Source organism: Amblyomma americanum, chromosome 7 (genome assembly GCF_052857255.1).
Source record: "Amblyomma americanum isolate KBUSLIRL-KWMA chromosome 7, ASM5285725v1, whole genome shotgun sequence".
In the NCBI taxonomy this organism is placed as follows: domain Eukaryota; kingdom Metazoa; phylum Arthropoda; class Arachnida; order Ixodida; family Ixodidae; genus Amblyomma; species Amblyomma americanum.
This window is the reverse complement of record NC_135503.1, coordinates 144639734-144655955: the sequence shown is the minus strand read 5'-3', so window position 1 is coordinate 144655955 and position 16222 is coordinate 144639734. Positions and strand designations below refer to the sequence as shown.

General features: G+C 43.8%; 2 protein-coding genes across 2 annotated transcripts; one reads left to right on the top strand and one right to left on the bottom strand.

Moving 5' to 3' along the window:
- Positions 1-507: 507 nt before the first annotated feature.
- Positions 508-5894, bottom strand: LOC144098142 (uncharacterized). The gene is made up of 5 exons (XM_077630673.1): positions 5778-5894; positions 4858-5009; positions 4709-4776; positions 3178-3261; positions 508-644 (listed from the first exon to the last, which is right to left on the bottom strand). The coding sequence occupies exons 1-5, from the start codon at positions 5892-5894 to the stop codon at positions 508-510; spliced, it is 558 nt and encodes a 185-aa protein (XP_077486799.1).
- A 2392-nt stretch (positions 5895-8286) lies between these two features.
- Positions 8287-13034, top strand: LOC144098141 (uncharacterized). The gene is made up of 4 exons (XM_077630672.1): positions 8287-8715; positions 9456-9652; positions 11048-11142; positions 12953-13034. The coding sequence occupies exons 1-4, from the start codon at positions 8523-8525 to the stop codon at positions 13032-13034; spliced, it is 567 nt and encodes a 188-aa protein (XP_077486798.1). The 5' UTR covers positions 8287-8522.
- The last annotated feature ends 3188 nt before the right edge of the window (positions 13035-16222 follow it).

The following is a 16222-nucleotide window of genomic DNA, read 5'->3' as shown; positions in this document are numbered from 1 at the left end:
AAACAGCGCCACCTGTAGTTTTATGCGACCCAGGTTGGCCGTAATATAATGTGAGTGCGTTAATGACGAAGGGGTACGGTATTGACATCCACCCCGTGGATGTCGTTAACGCACGCACCGGTTACGCCGAAGGCGACAACGCCGTATGTCTACTGCGCGCAAGTCGGGGACGGGCGCCTAACAGATATCGCTGTCAAAAAAAAAAGAAACACCGAAATTAGCAAGTGGTACGGTATTCTCATCGGAGGGGTTTGGTTGGAGTCCGGCCGCGCATTTCATAAATTTCCTCCGCATGAATGCAACTGGTGGCCCCTAAATTATTTCTGTTATTATAGCCTCCCGCTGATCAGACACACATGAAGAAAAATAAAAGTAACACTGACGTGGTCTCGTAAGGTCCCGTTTTTATTCAAGAATTGAAAAAAAGACAAGGAAGTTGTCGTTGTTGTTGCCCTCAATGGGAGTGAAACTCGTAAACAATCGGAAGCAATGTTCGCTTCTTTTTCTTCAAAGAGCATCCGTGTAGTTTTCGCAGGACTCCTTGGAGTATTCTTCTACACTGATGTCACAAATATCTTTGAGCTGGTCCAGGCAATGCTGCGGCACATTCTCCTTAACACGCTTTGAAACCCAAAGTTGGCACTCTGTATAAAAAAAGAGTGACACAAAATTTTATCCACGTTTAACACCGCTTGTTTCCATCCACGTATAAGTGGTTCTATGAACATATGTGTTATAATGCCAAATAGAACTCACGAGTAGGTGGAGAGCAAACCTAAGCCTGAGAGCCAACAATACTACTTCTTGGTCACTGAACAGCGCTTTTCAGGGTGATTTGTTTTTTCACTTCTAGAGATTTCATTTTTAAAACGGCGAGACATACGTCGGTGCGTTCTGTTGAGCTGGATTGCAAAGCGAATCGGATAATATGTACGGCATACTCATCAGTAAATAAGCGATTAATTAACTGAAATTATCTAGTAAACTTTTAAATTTTGATTTAAAGGTGAAAAGTTATATTGCGAAATTGGTGGACGTCAACATCAATGGATAGCTGATTCTTTAAATCTTATTATTCGGCAATGTGGTTCAAGATGTCAAACGTTCAAAAAATGGATTTGAAAGCTCGTTGGGTCGTCGGCACATCTGGCGACGAGATTAGACTCAGTGGCCTCAATTATTGCTCTCGAGCAGTGGCCTGCGAAGCTGATGTGTTCGCGCCACCCCGTGTTGGATAACCAGCTGCACCAATATTTATTTTACTTCTGCATGGGATCTTGCTATGCTCGGTTTGACCAAGGTCACCCTCAAGATTACCATCCCCTTAGGAGCAGCTGGCGCAACGCTCCTCCGAACTAGCCGGAGGTACCTTCGATTGGATCCAGCCTGTGCGACGGTACTCCAAACTAACCCGAGCTTACCTGAATTACTCCGGTCTCACGCAAGATTTTGTTCACTGGGACCGCATTAAGTAGTGCTACCGCACTAAAACAAAACGCACGCCACTGCATCGGCCCCGGATCATTGTTATCGCTAGTGTGTGTCCCAATATATCACGCGGTTGAAAATTACACCGGAATGTGCTGGGTTGTAAGCTTCATTGTATCCATGAAGGAAAATTTCAGATCTTAAACACACCTGTGATTGCCAACTAGAAGCATTTCTTTTATGCTACCATATCCGCAAAGAGGTATTTTCCTGTGGAGCACCTCAAGTCTTAACCAGTGAAAACATCCCCTGCGGAAAGGGCGGCTAGTACGCCTAAGGATATGTTCGGTGCTTGCACATGTTGTTGGCCTACATGCTGTTCTTTTACAGCGATAGTATTGGGGCTTTCACTGCGCCGAAAAGCCTTTGTCTGTTTGTCTCGCTGAAGTCTGCTGCTGTGGGACGTGGCCCACCTACCACAGCGGGCCCACCGTTGTCCCATTGTCTGTCTTGTCCCTCCGCGACCTGAAAGAGGTGGCTGCCAACCGCCTCGGTGGCGGGAAGGCATCCTAGGTCACGCGACCTTGTGACGTCATCACAACCTGCCCACTGTGGCAGGTGGGAGTTCAATTAATGATCGAGAGGTTCCTCGCGAAGAGCAACGTGGGTATCACAAGCCCCACCGGCGGCACCGCCTGCCATTGCAGGGGAGTGGCACGTCGCCTAACCACTGTACAACTGCGCTAGGAGTGGTATGAGGACTCCCAGTGATCTATGAGTGTAGGGAACAACCGATTCTCTTGCAGTAGAAGTCTAAAATGATGCAATATCGCGAACACTTGCTGCATATTATTTATCAACCAAGGTAAGTTTGTTCAAATCAAGGAAAATCCTAGAAAGTCAAGATAACCCATATAAAATTAGGGCTAACTGTGCTGCGCACAGTAATTATTACTTAGCCTCAAGCTAATCGGCCCGTGTTGGTTGCCTTACTCTTCCTTCTGTGCACATCCACACGAACTATCTTACCAAGCTTAATTAAAGACGATTATATGTCCGCTATAATTATATTCTCTACTCAACTAACTCTTAGAACTGTGTCAAGCTTTGCCCTCTGGCCGAATCGACAGTTTGCGCGGGTATACAACGCGGCTTAAGCGAAAGTAATGATTAAGTGGTCGAGATGTTCAAAGGCCTTCTGCACAGCTGGCCTCACTTAGTATATCGTTGCAAAAATAATTCTTAAAACTTAATCAGAGAACGCATGCAGCATGTTTCTAGGCGAAACGATTGCGCTTGCCTCCACACTTTCGGACAAATGTTTTAAAATCTATAGAGGTTTCATACAATATGGGATCTCTTTGACGCGCACATATGAATCTGTTATCAGGATTCTGGAGGCCTTAATGCCTTACTTTTCTATACATTTTCAGCGCATTTAAAGCAGTTCATTTCTGTGTATATACTCCTCTCACCTAAATATGTAGAACGAAAACATTCGCAGCATCTAAGCACAACTGCTATTTTTCGATCGTGACTTCAAAATAAACGTACCTGCGCTGGCTAGAAAATCCGCACATCGACTGAAAACAGTTGCGCTGGCTAGAAAATCCGCACATCGGCTGAAAACATTAGTGTGCGGGCAACGGCGACAAAAATACATCTTTGCCGTGGTTCAACCATGCTTTCGCACAATGGACTAAAGCACTGTTAAGAGGCAGTTAAACATAAGAGCATAGCTCATCTTACGCTCTCCGTTGTAGGGAATCTCAACAATAGCACAATTCTTGTAGTCCGTGTACACGAAGTGAGCCTCCCACCGTTGTATGGAGTCTGGAATTGAAATTTAAATATGATTCAAAAAGCATCTGTTTCTTTCTTCAAGGGAAAGTACACAAAATGATCTTTTATAGATATCAGTACATCATTGTTTTTGTTTTCTTATAATTTTTTCACGAAAGTATGTTTAAACTGCTACAGTATATCGCGGTCATTGAGGTTCCATTTGGCAAATTCTCTTTTTATCAGGATTAAAATTTCACTAAAAGGAATCTCTGCGGAGTTAGAGAATTTTAAGAACGGACATTTTCTCACTGGAAATGGCTGCAGGAAAAAGAGGCCACAAAAAGGAATCTTTGAATCTAATTACAAAGATTTTTGTTTAAAACATGAACCCTTTTTTGTTCTTGTGAGAGCCAGCATCGCTTGGTGGCCACCTGAACAAATCTCAAAGTAGAGCTAAAGACGCATACAAGCAGTTTTCACTTTAAGTGGAAATTTTTTTTCGACTGATTGCGAATGTCCAGATATGCGCAATACCTAATTCCAGTGAGATCCTTGCTTCGGAGAAGAGCTATTCATTGCAAGTGGCAGCTAGCACTTGTGACGCCCACAGCAAAAAGCAGGTGCCCTGATTGCAATGAAAAGGCCTAATTCTTTCCAAAGATATTAGCGTATAGGCTGAATAATTTTTTTAAATATGGTGTCTGATGCCCCACGTCACTCATATCTAAGAGTACTTGGAAAGCGTATAAAAATTAGCCCCCTCTGGAAGCGGTCCGTCACAATTGGTTTCGAGTACAGAAATGTGCTTTGTGACATACCTCGGCAAAAAGTGCATGTATCGTGAGACACTGAAGTGGCTGCGCTGCGCCTTCAGACGAGAGCATACTGCTAATCGTGAGTATATTACTGGCCTCGCTCCGGGTCGCCAAGCGATCCTATCGCCTGCTGCTTGCATACAGTTTACGTGTACACCTCAAGATCAAAGCATATAGATCGTCGGCTGACCTCACAAAATCTGAAAATGCTTCAGATCAGCTTTATCAGCTTGATTATTTTAATTTTTTGAAGACCTCCAGTGAATAAAAGCCAGCCATGCGACTCTATTAGACACTATAGATGCGATCGCTAATTGATGCCACGTAACCCTGGTATCTAACTCGGTATCAAGTCAAATCTGTCTGAAGATATCCATCACACTGCGGAACGTGGCATACCTATAAAGCATAACATATGTTTTTAGCGTCCTGCGACGGTGCAGCACATTCAAATGAAAATTCGTTACTACAAAGAATTTTTCACGTGGTACGATGCGAAATGTATTGGACTTCCTCTATTTCTACGTAAGATGTTTTTACAGAGCTCATGTCAGGGAGCTCCGTGGTGTATTTAAACGCGTTTGTAGTTAATGTCCGCATAATACAGCGAATAAAGAGTTTAAAACACCAATATAATCATCAATACATTAATCCTTGATATAAGAAAGCGTTCTGTTTACCGTCATTCAGCGTGAAAATAACCTTGTCAGGTGTGTCACCAGCTGACAGGTGAATAACTACATTCTTCCTGCAATAAAACAAAATAAAAAATTAGTTGGACAGCCGTTTCGCATCACATAGTCGCCATGCTTCACATAGTATGGCCTACTTCTTGGTCCCGTGGTGGCCCTTGAACATCCAGACGTAGGTGGCTGTTTTGGCATTCATGTCCAACTGCACTCGCTTGTTGGTCAGACACTGGAATTCTGGATCGTCCCCAGAAGTGTACGCCAGCACGACATATGGGAAGCGGGCGAACACCTGCAACAGAGTTGAAAGAACGAAGTGCTTCACCAACACCATTTTGCAAACGCATCGCAGTTCGCTTGGGAAAAGCCTTGTGCAGGTAGCCAGCTTAGTGCATGGCTTAGTGATAACTGAACACTTTCACACCAACAAAAGCTCGTTAACAGGTTTCGCCAATACGGACATGAAGCTGACAGAATTATACCGACCGTTGCGTGAAATTTTAAAGCGCACCATAAAGCCAATTTTTACTGTGGTATTTCTACAAAACTGGTTAGGACAATGCAGAATAATGCGGGCGCCGAGAATTCGTCATCCCACTAATACACACAGCCCCGTAACAGAGGAACCATGTATGCTGTCTCCTGCCCTGTTCTTCTGCGATAGCCTTTTGAACCAAGCCGATTACTGCCCAAGCTGCGCGCACAATGACCTCCACAAAAAAGCCTTGCTGTCCTCCGAAAAAGCTCCAGCAAGGGAATGTTTCACAAACTTTCTGCTCTCGCACTTTGGTGAGGTCATTTGAAATAAGAATCATATGAAGCGCGAAAAGGCAGCTGTCTCTTTCAGTGAACATCCGACCTACTGTGCTGCAGCTGTCGCCATCAGGTTATATGTCTCTCTATCTTTAGCAACCCAACAAAGTGGCATAGGAGCTATGGCATTTTGGCAGTGAGAAAAACAACTTTCTTGCTTGCCTTCTCTCAGGAGTTTACTAGCGGCAGCACGTTCTTGTATAGCTATATGCATAGGTCCTTGCCCGCTAAGCAGTTCTCAACTCACCTCAAATGTGTCTGTCACATTACGAGCGAGACGGTGCGCTGCCTTGCCTCTGGCAGGCGCAAAGACCAATGCAGCGTGGGCTGCAACAACAGCGACTGCCGCAGTGGTGAACCTCATAGCGTCTTCTCGTCAGAACGCTGGTGTGAACTTGCGCGCCCGCCTAGCTATTTTATGCGCACGGGGGTGCAAACGTTTGGGTCACGTGTCGGATGGTGCGCACTAAGCCTGGGAAGGGACGAAGCAATCATGTCAGCTTATCTATTTTGTCGTTGCCATTAGAATTTTAACTGTTTGCTTCACGCAACACCGCTTGCGATGTTCTGATAATAGAACAGGAAATATCAGCACTCTCCGCCCTTACAAAAATCAGCATTGCCATTTCGTTGACCAAATGTTCACATCTTATAGAATCAACAACTAGTCAACAAAAACAAAATGTTTGTTGAGTGCAGTCAACAGCAATCAATAAAATTTATATTACACTTTGCCAACACAGTCAGTGTCATTGACTGCAGTCAACAGGAGTCAACAAAATTTATATTAAACTTTGCCAACACTGTCAGTGCCATTGACTGCAATCAACGGTTATCAACAAAATTTACACTTACCTTGTCAACAAAGTTGATGCTGTTGACTGCATTCAACGGGTATCAACAAAATTTATGCTTAACTTTGCCAACATTGTCAGTGCCATTGACTGCAGTCAACAGGAGTCAATAAAATTTATATCAAATTTTGCCAACACTGTTAAAGCCATTGACTGCAGTCAACGGTTGTCAACAAAATTTATATTTATCTCGTCAACAAAGTTGATGCTGTTGACTGCATTCAACGGGTACCAACAAAATTTATGCTTAACCTTGTCAACACTGTCGATGCTGTTGACTGCATTCGAGAGGTGTCAACAAAATTTATACTCAACTTTATCAACACTGTCAATGCTGCTAACAAAAATCAGTGAGTGCCAAGATTTATATTTACCTTGTCAAAAGCTGTTCTTAAACACGCGTTGAATTACAGAAGCATAGTATGGGTAAACTAGGCCGAATATATATTTAACTTAGGTATTCAAGGAGCAATGCCTTAATATATAAAAACCTTTTATTAGCACTCAAATAGGCTGATACATGCCTGCTCTTTTCCCTTGGGAAAGACTATCAATATCTTGCTGATTCTTGAAAAGGATGAGGTGGGATCATGCATCATGTGTAAAAAAGCACCATGGAAGTGTGACATTTAGTTAGGCGATTTCCAAAAATCTGTCCTTGAGCATGTAATTCTGTTAGCTTTAAAGTATAATTCAATGTTATTGTGTTCATAGGTGCAAAGTAGATAAAAATTCAGTAATATCGCAAAACCCCAAAGAAGGTCCTTGCACATTTAAAAATGCAAGATGTAACTTACAGGTGATATAGTTAAAAGCTATATATATATCTTTTGTGCCAACAGCTTTGTGTTAGTTGCTGCATTATGTAGAACTGTCTTCTAGCCAAGTAAGAGGTAATGACAGATTAAAATTTTGGGGAAGTCCACCAACACTGTTTATTTGAAATATTGGGAATATAAGGGTTGCCACCATTAATTCTGTGGCAGAAGATGACGGTAAGAGTCACCTCTGAATCACTCTGAATCACGGTACTCGGAATCTTCAGGACTTGCAGGCAGTGCGCCAGATTTGCTGCGACGATGGAAGTGGCATTTCGAGCGATAGGGAACGTCAGCGGATGCGTCCCAAAGATATCTGCCGAATTCTCGCTTACGGGACATTGTTAATTGTCCACCATGCGGCAGTCGTTCGCCTGTTGCACGCTGTAGCGGTGATATCACTCGCACCGCCGCACTAGTGCTGGCACTGCTCAGTAAACGTAAGAAATTTTTCTTTTCCTGCCCATCGGTTCTTCGAGGCGCACGCTGACTTGGCAGATGAGTAGTTGACACGGAGACGAAGCTTGGCCGATCACACTCGGCGAATAGCTGAACTGAACTTTATACAAAACACAAGTGATAACCCAGACGAAATAGTAGCGATTCCACTTCCAGATACAAAACCGGCTCAAAATTATGCGCAGCTACAAATTCAGCCGCGTATAATGCAACTCTGTAATCGTCTCGCCGAGATTGACGAACTGAAAGCCGCCAGCGCCGGATTGCCGCGAAGGGCGGAAGTGGTGCCATCAAAAATGACCTGCACAGTTGTAATGCTGACCTCGGCGCACCTCGCGTCGTGGTGCTTTCTTACGAAAACAACAGATGGCACCGTTAGCGCCCTTTGGCGAAAACCATTAGTTGCGACTTTCAGTTCTTCGATTTCGAGGCAGACGATTACGGGTTTCCATCATGCGCGGGTGATCATGCCCGACTCGCTTAGCCCACCGTGTCTCCGCAGTTTTGTTTAGTAAACGTTGCACGATGGCACGACCGTAAAACAACGCGATTCGGCAGAAACCAATGAGGCACAGAAGCAGACGCCGCGCGTGTTATCTCCGCGCCGCGATCTATGCGACCGAGCAGTTACTATATGCATCTATATAGTAGCTTTAGCACTCTCTTACAGCCAGCGCCCTCTACGCTTTTCATCGCTCCAGCGACCAACACAGCGCGGACGGTAAATTGGCGGGCTTGGCAGACGTTGGCGGGAAAACGTAGGCGGGCTTTGTCGTCGTGACGACGTTGCTTTGTTCGTGACTCCCGTCGGTCTACCCACAGCGACCCGCGGGAAAGTTTGCATTGACGTTGTGCCGGAAAATGACGCACATACTTGTGAAGTGGAAGGACGAAAATAAGTGGGACGTGTACCCTGTGAAAATGATCGAGGATGCCGCTGTGGGCATCCGCCTGTTAACCCAGGAGAACGCCATTAGTGAACTGCGCGGCCAAGAAGTTCGGGTGCGCTGGGAGGAGGGTCAGGATGCTGCACCGGCGGAGCTGCTTGCTTTCGGTAAGTTTTGTCTGTAACAACGTTCCAGCGCATGACTACGCAAAAATGAAGCGCTGGGTAGGTTGAGTTCATATTGGAGCTTGTTTTAGAAGGACCTCACCAGTCCTTACCATCTATAGTCAACGCACAAAGAAATTGGACCAGCGAATGGCCTGTTTACGTTGCTTTCTTTAGTTGCCTAAATTGCCAGTTTTCGCGATAACTCGCTAGGGTCGAAAAGTTTGCACATCGGAAACTCTTGCGATGTAATATCACTTCCTTTGTCGTCATATGTTGTATGAAAGGCGTCTTGTGCTGTATTTTTTTTAAACATATATAACTGTAAGCAGGATGGAGTGCTCAAGCAGTTTAACAAAGCAGAATATTTGTGCACCTATTATGGGCTTGACGATTTTCTATGGCGTTTGTGTGCTTCGCGTTATATCATTAGTGCAAACAGTCTCTGAAACTAAGCACATTCTTTAAAATTTCGCTTCCCTTGTTCCGGAGAACACCGCTCGAACACTCTAGGCTAGTGCGCTGATGACTACACTGTAAGAGCTATCTGATGTGACGTTTTTAGTGCAGATGATTTTGAAACCATGTTTTAAGATCAAGATTGAGGGCTCTCTTGCAAGCATATTTTGTGCTACCCGAAGGCCCTTTAGGGGCATTCATCACATACTTTTGTGCATTATGTACCATCTCTATTTACAAAACATTACACCACGCTGCATAATATTGTTTATGCATTGTTTCAGGGAAACCAACTGTTCTTGAGCGGAAGAGAAAAAAAATTGTTGCTGCAGCGGCCAGCGCTGAAGAGATTGCGACTGCATCTTCAACAAGTGTTCAAGGGAGTGGGGCAGCATCACCTGTACAGGTAGTAACTCCTGGCTTTACTTTAAACATCATTCATTGTGTGTCAAACATGCTGATCCATGCTGACCCAAAAGACGTGGGTTCGATCCCGGCTACAGCAGTCGAATTTCGATGGAGGCGAAATTCTAGAGGCCCGTGTACTGTGCAATGTTGGGGCATGATAAAGAACCCCAGGTGGTCGAAATTTCCGGAGACCTTCACTGCGGCGTCCCTCGTAGCCTGAGTTGCTTTAGGGCGTTAAGCTCCCATAAGGCAAACCAGATTCACATTTTTACTTTCTTAGGGCTGTGGAAGAAATGTGCGTGCATCTAGGGATATTGCAAATGCTAGGTTCTGAAGTTTTTAGTTGTGTTAACTGAAGGTTTAAATTGGGTGGTCACCAGTCTTTCGTGAAATGTGTATTCTTATCGCATTATTTTTCGTTTAATGCATGCACCTTATCATAGCTGGTTAGCAATTGGTCTCAAAATACATACATAATAGAATAATTTGGGCGAGTTGGTTACGGACTTTCATATTAACAGCAACAGCGCAATGACTGCACAAAAGAAATGGACACCAATTATGATAAGCATTTGTTATTATTACTGACATTTATACAGTATTGACTCATTTTCCATTCACTCCGCATTATCCTACAGATATCTTAGCCTCCATCTAACACCATCGCTATCATGGGTAACTCACGTTCAAAACATCCGTGCTGCAGCCTCTTGCACACTCGGGTACCTGCGCCGTAACTTGAACGCCGCATACCCTGACATAAAAAACTAGCATGTATAACATTCATTCGGCCAATTATACTAGAATATGCATCATCCATTTAGCACCCATCACAAGCATATCTCGCCGCTGACCTTGAAGCCGTACAGAATCGCGCCATCCAATTTATAACGTCTTTGCTATTCAAGGAAAACCAGTGTCACTGCACTGACACACTCCCTTGCCATTCCATCACTCTAGTCACACTGCATCATATCTTGCCTCTGCCTTCATCATTTCTATTATCACTCACGCACGAGACACGAAAAGCTACAACCCCCGCACAGGACGTCTAGCCACCTAAGCTATGACCATAGTATTGCATGCATCAGGTGTTGCACCTTAGCACTAAAGTCATAATTTTTTCCGGACGCAATAGCACTACGGAATGGCCTGCAAAGTACCATCACATCTTGCGCTGACCGCAAATCATTCCAGTATAAACTAAACGACCATTTTTTATGAGGGCAAAAAGTTCCTGCCATATTCACCTCGGCATTTTGAACAGCTGTTTATTGTTGCTTTTCTTTTTTATGTCATGCCTTTTGCATTGTTTTTCCTGTTTCGATCCCATGCATTCCAGTTTGCATTGTATACGCGTCACAAGATTATTTAACTGTTAGATACTGTTTTTTTCTTACTGTTCTCTTTTATGAGTCTATTCTTTCTCTCTTTTGGCCTTGATTTTGCTCCCCCTTATGTATTGCAGCAACTCGGCTGCAGTGCCGCACTGGAAATGCCTGAACTCCTGGCGAAAATTGCGGAGTTGACTGCAGAGAATGAGGTGCTGAAAAGGAAACTCGAGTCAGCAGAGACTACAGTTGGTAAATAGTTTTCATCAGTGCGTTATGTTGTCTCAGTGGCTCAGCACGTGGTGTCTAATTTTTTCAATCTATTTTAAGCACAGGCATTCACTTTCTGCCACGACATCTATCATGCTTCTGTACCCTTGTTATTGAAGGGCAACTCTGAAGGTTCTTATAGAACCTTCTGAGTTAATAATCAAAATGCATTCCTTACAGGCCACTTAAGCTCCGCCTTTAAGGGTATGATGCGACAGCTTTAGTGGCTTCCATCTGCGGATTCCCTTGCAGATTTTCGTTCGTGTACATGCGCTTCACACATACTCGCACATACTCTTCAGCATGCACTTGTAAGCTACCACATTATGTGAAAGACCCACAGACAGATATGAAGCCCTGCTTAACCAGGTCATATGAACGTGCCTGTGTGGCGTAGAGGTAGCATGTCAGACTCCGAATGCAAGGGTCCTGGAGGGTTCATACCCCATCACTTCCCATCTGAAATAAGGAGCACAAGTTCGCAGCTCCTGCCAAATCAGCCATGTTACATGGTCGCATGACGTTGCACAACCCTATGTCAGATCAGTGCCTGGTCATGTCAGCTGGCAGCCACCACCTGCCAGAGCCATGTCTGTGATTTTTCGCTCACAACGCTGACATCGGATTTTTTGGGAAACGGAGTCTTTAATGCTGTTGTGTTAAAAAGCAGAAACTAGGTCACTGAAACTGGCCTTTGACCAAACAATGAGGGTGCGTACAGGTCCTTGAAGCCTTTGAATTTGGAAGTCTCATATTTCTGAGCACCAGTTCTGGCAGTTCGGGTGCAGGTCTGGTTGTCTGCTAGTTTTAGCGTTGCTGGAAAATTGCAGCCATCTGTGTGCTGCCCATATCAACAGCTGCCAACATCCCAAACTGCGTGAGGAATTTTCAAACAGCACATTGGAATGAATGTTGCCATGAGACAGCCTGGGTGCATGCGTATTGCATGGCAGCTGGCATGAAACACACGTGCGGTTTTTCTGAATATGACTGAAGTGCCAGTATGGTCCACGCGTTTGCTTGCATTTAGTCGTGCCATGTAAGCATAGCTGCAACTTGGGCATTGTTCTCAATGATGTGTTTTTTACTTTTTGTCCTAACACGCAAGCTGCATAATCTGCTGCCACATTTGCACTGGCTGCACCGTTCTGGCACTCTCCAATAAGAAGGTTTACCTGAATGTTTCCTTATCTGAACCTGCATAGTGTCTGCATTTTTTAAACAAATGGCTTCTTGCAGAGGGCACTGTGTTGCACTGCTGAAACCGATGAGGAACAGTTCATGTACGACTATGAGAAACAGCTCATGTACTGCAGGCGAATCGAACAGACTGCTAGTAACATTTACTGCTGAACACAGCTGCCTCAAAGGGAACTGGGCAAACTCGCTTCATGCAGTGCAGACATACTTCATGTTGTCTACATGCGTAGCTTTGATACCATTTCTTCAGGAAATTCAATAGATATGCCAGAGAATGAGGAATTGCGTACCATAAACTGTAATACGTTTTGCTGGTAAAAATATTCTTAATGGGGTGCAAAAGACTGCTTGAATGGATGCCGGCTATACTTCAGATGGATTCTTTGTCATGCAGATGCTGACTCAAAAAGAATTAAGGGAATGCAAAGGAATGGGAGTTATTCAATGAAGAAATTTCAAAATACAAGAAAACAAAATGCCGCCCTCAACCCTATTAGCACTGTGAATGTAATCAGCTGAACTCGTGTGCACTGATTAACTCGGCAATGATTCCATTTCTGTGCTTGTTGCAGATGCATACAAGATGGTGAAAAGGCTGAAGGGGATGATGGCCAAATTCGAAAAAAGTCCTGGTCCCTGCATGCCAGCCGATAAAGTATGTGTGCTTGTTCACTTGTCACCATCAGTGTGTAGGCATTCTTATATTTCTACTAGACAGACTCATTGCAACTGGATTTTGATCAGGTGGCATTCGGACTAGACAAAGCTCGGCAGTGCTCCACAGCTATTTTCAGGGATAATGATGACATTTGAGGTTCACTCACAGATTGCTGTCGTAACTTTGTGTCCCTTTTAAACATGTAACTGGATACCAAAGGAATGTGAATAACCCTTTAGCATGCTTTGCACACAATTGTGCACAAAGCGAACTCATAGCTTTTTCTAAGACTGCTGCACCTAGTTGTGATTTCCTTGTTTCAGGTAAGTTTTGCATACTTCATGTTTCAAATAAGGTGGTTTCTTATGTCGTGTAGCAAATGCAGTAAGCTATATTTTGCGAAACAGTGAATGTTGCAGCTTGTTTGATATCTTTTTGGAGGCATATAATCTACCACCAAAAGTAACATCACTTTTTTTAAATGCGAAAGCACTATATGGTTACATCGGGTCAGCAAAAAGTGTCTGCAAATTTTGTCTGCATGATTATGTCGTGTGGAGATAAATCTGGAAAAGCTTGATTGTGTTAGGTAGTGCGTGAGTAGGTCTTGAAATGAAAAATAGTTTGGTTGATGAATTTTATTATTTAAATAATTTAATTGAATTAATATCTGTAAATGCTGTGTTTGAAGCAGGTTTTGCGTGACTGATTTAAAGAAAGTTTATATAAATGCATGAGAAGGCTTACTTAGAATAGAAATAAAATGAAAAACAATAAATAAATGAAATAATAGGCAAGAAATTTTAAAAAATGAGAAATTGAGGGAGAAAGAAAAGAAATGGAAATGTGAAACTTTTAAGCAGACTTAAGTGCAATCCTGTAATTTTTCTTTCATAATTATAAGCATAATGCGTACATACTAATTTGAAAATATTTTTGCAATTTTTATGGTATTAATTTGATAAATTGCATTTCGATGGTACCATTTCCATTAGCCATGACTTTTTGAATGAAATTTTTGACATCTCCACAAAAGATTACCTGCTAATATCGTACGCTGGAAAACTAATTGTCTTTATTAAATGTATTGTATACCATTTAGGTGGAAAAATATTTCTTCAAATATTTTTCTTACAGATTTAAAAACAATAAGTGGTGTCACAAATTTATTAAAAACAATAAATTGTGTCAGAAGGGTTTAATGGATCAGTCAGCATAGTTGAGTTTGTAAATGATGCCGGGTGCCCGTTCCTTCCATGCTTCCAAGCATGGTTTTTGGTGCTTGTTTTTCAAGTGCACAAGGTGCCGGAGGGTTGTCTGTGGCTTGTGGCTTGAAGCTTTCCGTGTTCCCAGAAAGAAAGGTAAATGTATTGACCAGCCATCTGTTCCTTGGCAAAAGGGCAGTCACTAATGCTAACGCTCTAAGGAATATCTTATGGCACAACCCCATAGCAGGAGCATGTTTCATTATTAGGTAGCAGTTTCTGTGTGGTCACTGTAAAACAAGGCCTTCAATAAAACTTTGTTCTCTTCTCTTTTGCTGTCTTGCGAATGCTTTTGTCACAAAGGTGGAACATGCTTTGTCTTTGCAGGTTGATATTGGTGGTGGCGTTCTTGTTGATAAATCGGTGCTCGGGCTGTTGAACCATTCGAACAGTGGGCCTGGGAAGTATGCCCGTGCGCTGCTCCGCCATCTGTTTTCGCCTGAGGAGCTGCAGGGCAGCTCTCTCTTCGGGCAGCAGAACACTCGCACACACTCCAAACGCGGGTCTCTGGACCAAGAGAAGGTCTCGGCAGTAATTGGTAAGTGTCCTTTTCAGACATATCTTTATGTAGGAAGCCATCTAAAATACTTTTTATAAATCCATATTGCTCATTTAGAGTTTAGAACTCTATTGCTGAGGGTAAAAAAAATCAATATCCTAGGTTGAAAGCACTTGAGATTTTTTTGCAAACAAAACAGGAATCCAAACAAGAGAAACAGATGGTACTTTTTTAAATTGAACATGAGTAGTGTAACTGGCCTACCGAGTTTAAAACAAATAGAATATTTGTGGCAATATTTGCTACTTGTGCAAATAATCGGACAAAACGGAAGAATAGCGTTAAACATTGATGTGATAGCGGCAGCAGGGGTGTAGTGAGGGGGGGGGGTGCTTATGGGCCTTCAGCCCCCGCCCCCCGAAATTTGACAACATGAGCCCCCTCGAACAAAATTTCTGGCGGTGCCACTGCAATTGAGCTACGGCGACGGCTGTCCAATCTGCTGCTCTCGTGGGTAATTTGTTTATTGCGTGTAAGCGAACCTCGACAGTGTTCATATGCGCCACCCTCGTCCTACCGGCGGACGTAGCGCGTCTTTTATTACCGCGAGTGTGACGTGGAACATCATCCAACGGCGAGGGCGGAAACTGTGCGAGAGCCCTCTTATGCTACCTATGGTATCAAGACTTCCAGAACCGAGACCCTATCTGTGTGTGTGTGTGTGTGTGTGTGTGTGTGTGTGTGTGTGTGTGTGTGTGTGTGTGTGTGTGCGTGCGTGCGTGTGCGTGTGTGTGTGCGTGTGTGTGTGTGCGCGCGCGCGTGTGTGTGTGTGCGCGCGCGCGTGTGTGTGTGTGCGCGCGCGCGTGTGTGTGTGTGTGCGCGCGCGTGTGTGTGTGTGTGTGCGCGCGCGCGCATATATATGTATACACACACAATATAGGGCGGCTCGACATGAGCCCCTTCCCCCTTGCCCGAACAAAATTTCTGGCAACGCCACTGAACGGCAGCGCTGCAGTACGATTCTAACTTACGGAGTTAAAGCTATAGCTGTTAATTACGCAGCACTGATCTCCACTAAGGTGCTGCAACACGAATTCATCATGTTAACTCTATGAACGTCAAGTTATGCGTGTACAAAAATTATTTTCTTATTGACAATGATAGAGAATAAACCAGAGCCACAGCTAAGGGCATGAGAGGGGCAAAAGCATATATTAGCCATGGCCTCCATGGTTGTTAAACTTGGCGAAGCCTAGCCGTGTTGTCGTGTCTTAGAGGTCATGTATGAGCATTACGAATGCTGCCACACGAAAGGACCATGTAGTGGCACTAGACCCTTCATCACGCAGATATTGATCACCGCAGGATGGTACCCAGCATTAGTGTGTGCCCTGTTAACACTTTGAAAGAACAATCATTG

What these genes read in the sequence shown, in the direction of transcription:
- LOC144098141 (XM_077630672.1), top strand. Translation starts at nt 8,523, where the DNA reads ATGACGCACATACTTGTGAAGTGGAAGGACGAAAATAAGTGGGACGTG. An exon ending in GGCGGAGCTGCTTGCTTTCG is followed by an intron (nt 8,716 to 9,455) that starts GTAAGTTTTGTC and finishes GCATTGTTTCAG; the next exon opens with GGAAACCAACTGTTCTTGAG. An exon ending in TCCATGCTGACCCAAAAGAC is followed by an intron (nt 9,653 to 11,047) that starts GTGGGTTCGATC and finishes TATGTATTGCAG; the next exon opens with CAACTCGGCTGCAGTGCCGC.
- LOC144098142 (XM_077630673.1), bottom strand. Translation starts at nt 5,894, where the DNA reads ATGAGGTTCACCACTGCGGCAGTCGCTGTTGTTGCAGCCCACGCTGCA. An exon ending in ATGTGACAGACACATTTGAG is followed by an intron (nt 5,010 to 5,777) that starts GTGAGTTGAGAA and finishes ACTCTGTTGCAG; the next exon opens with GTGTTCGCCCGCTTCCCATA. An exon ending in GATTCCCTACAACGGAGAGC is followed by an intron (nt 645 to 3,177) that starts GTAAGATGAGCT and finishes TTTTTTATACAG; the next exon opens with AGTGCCAACTTTGGGTTTCA.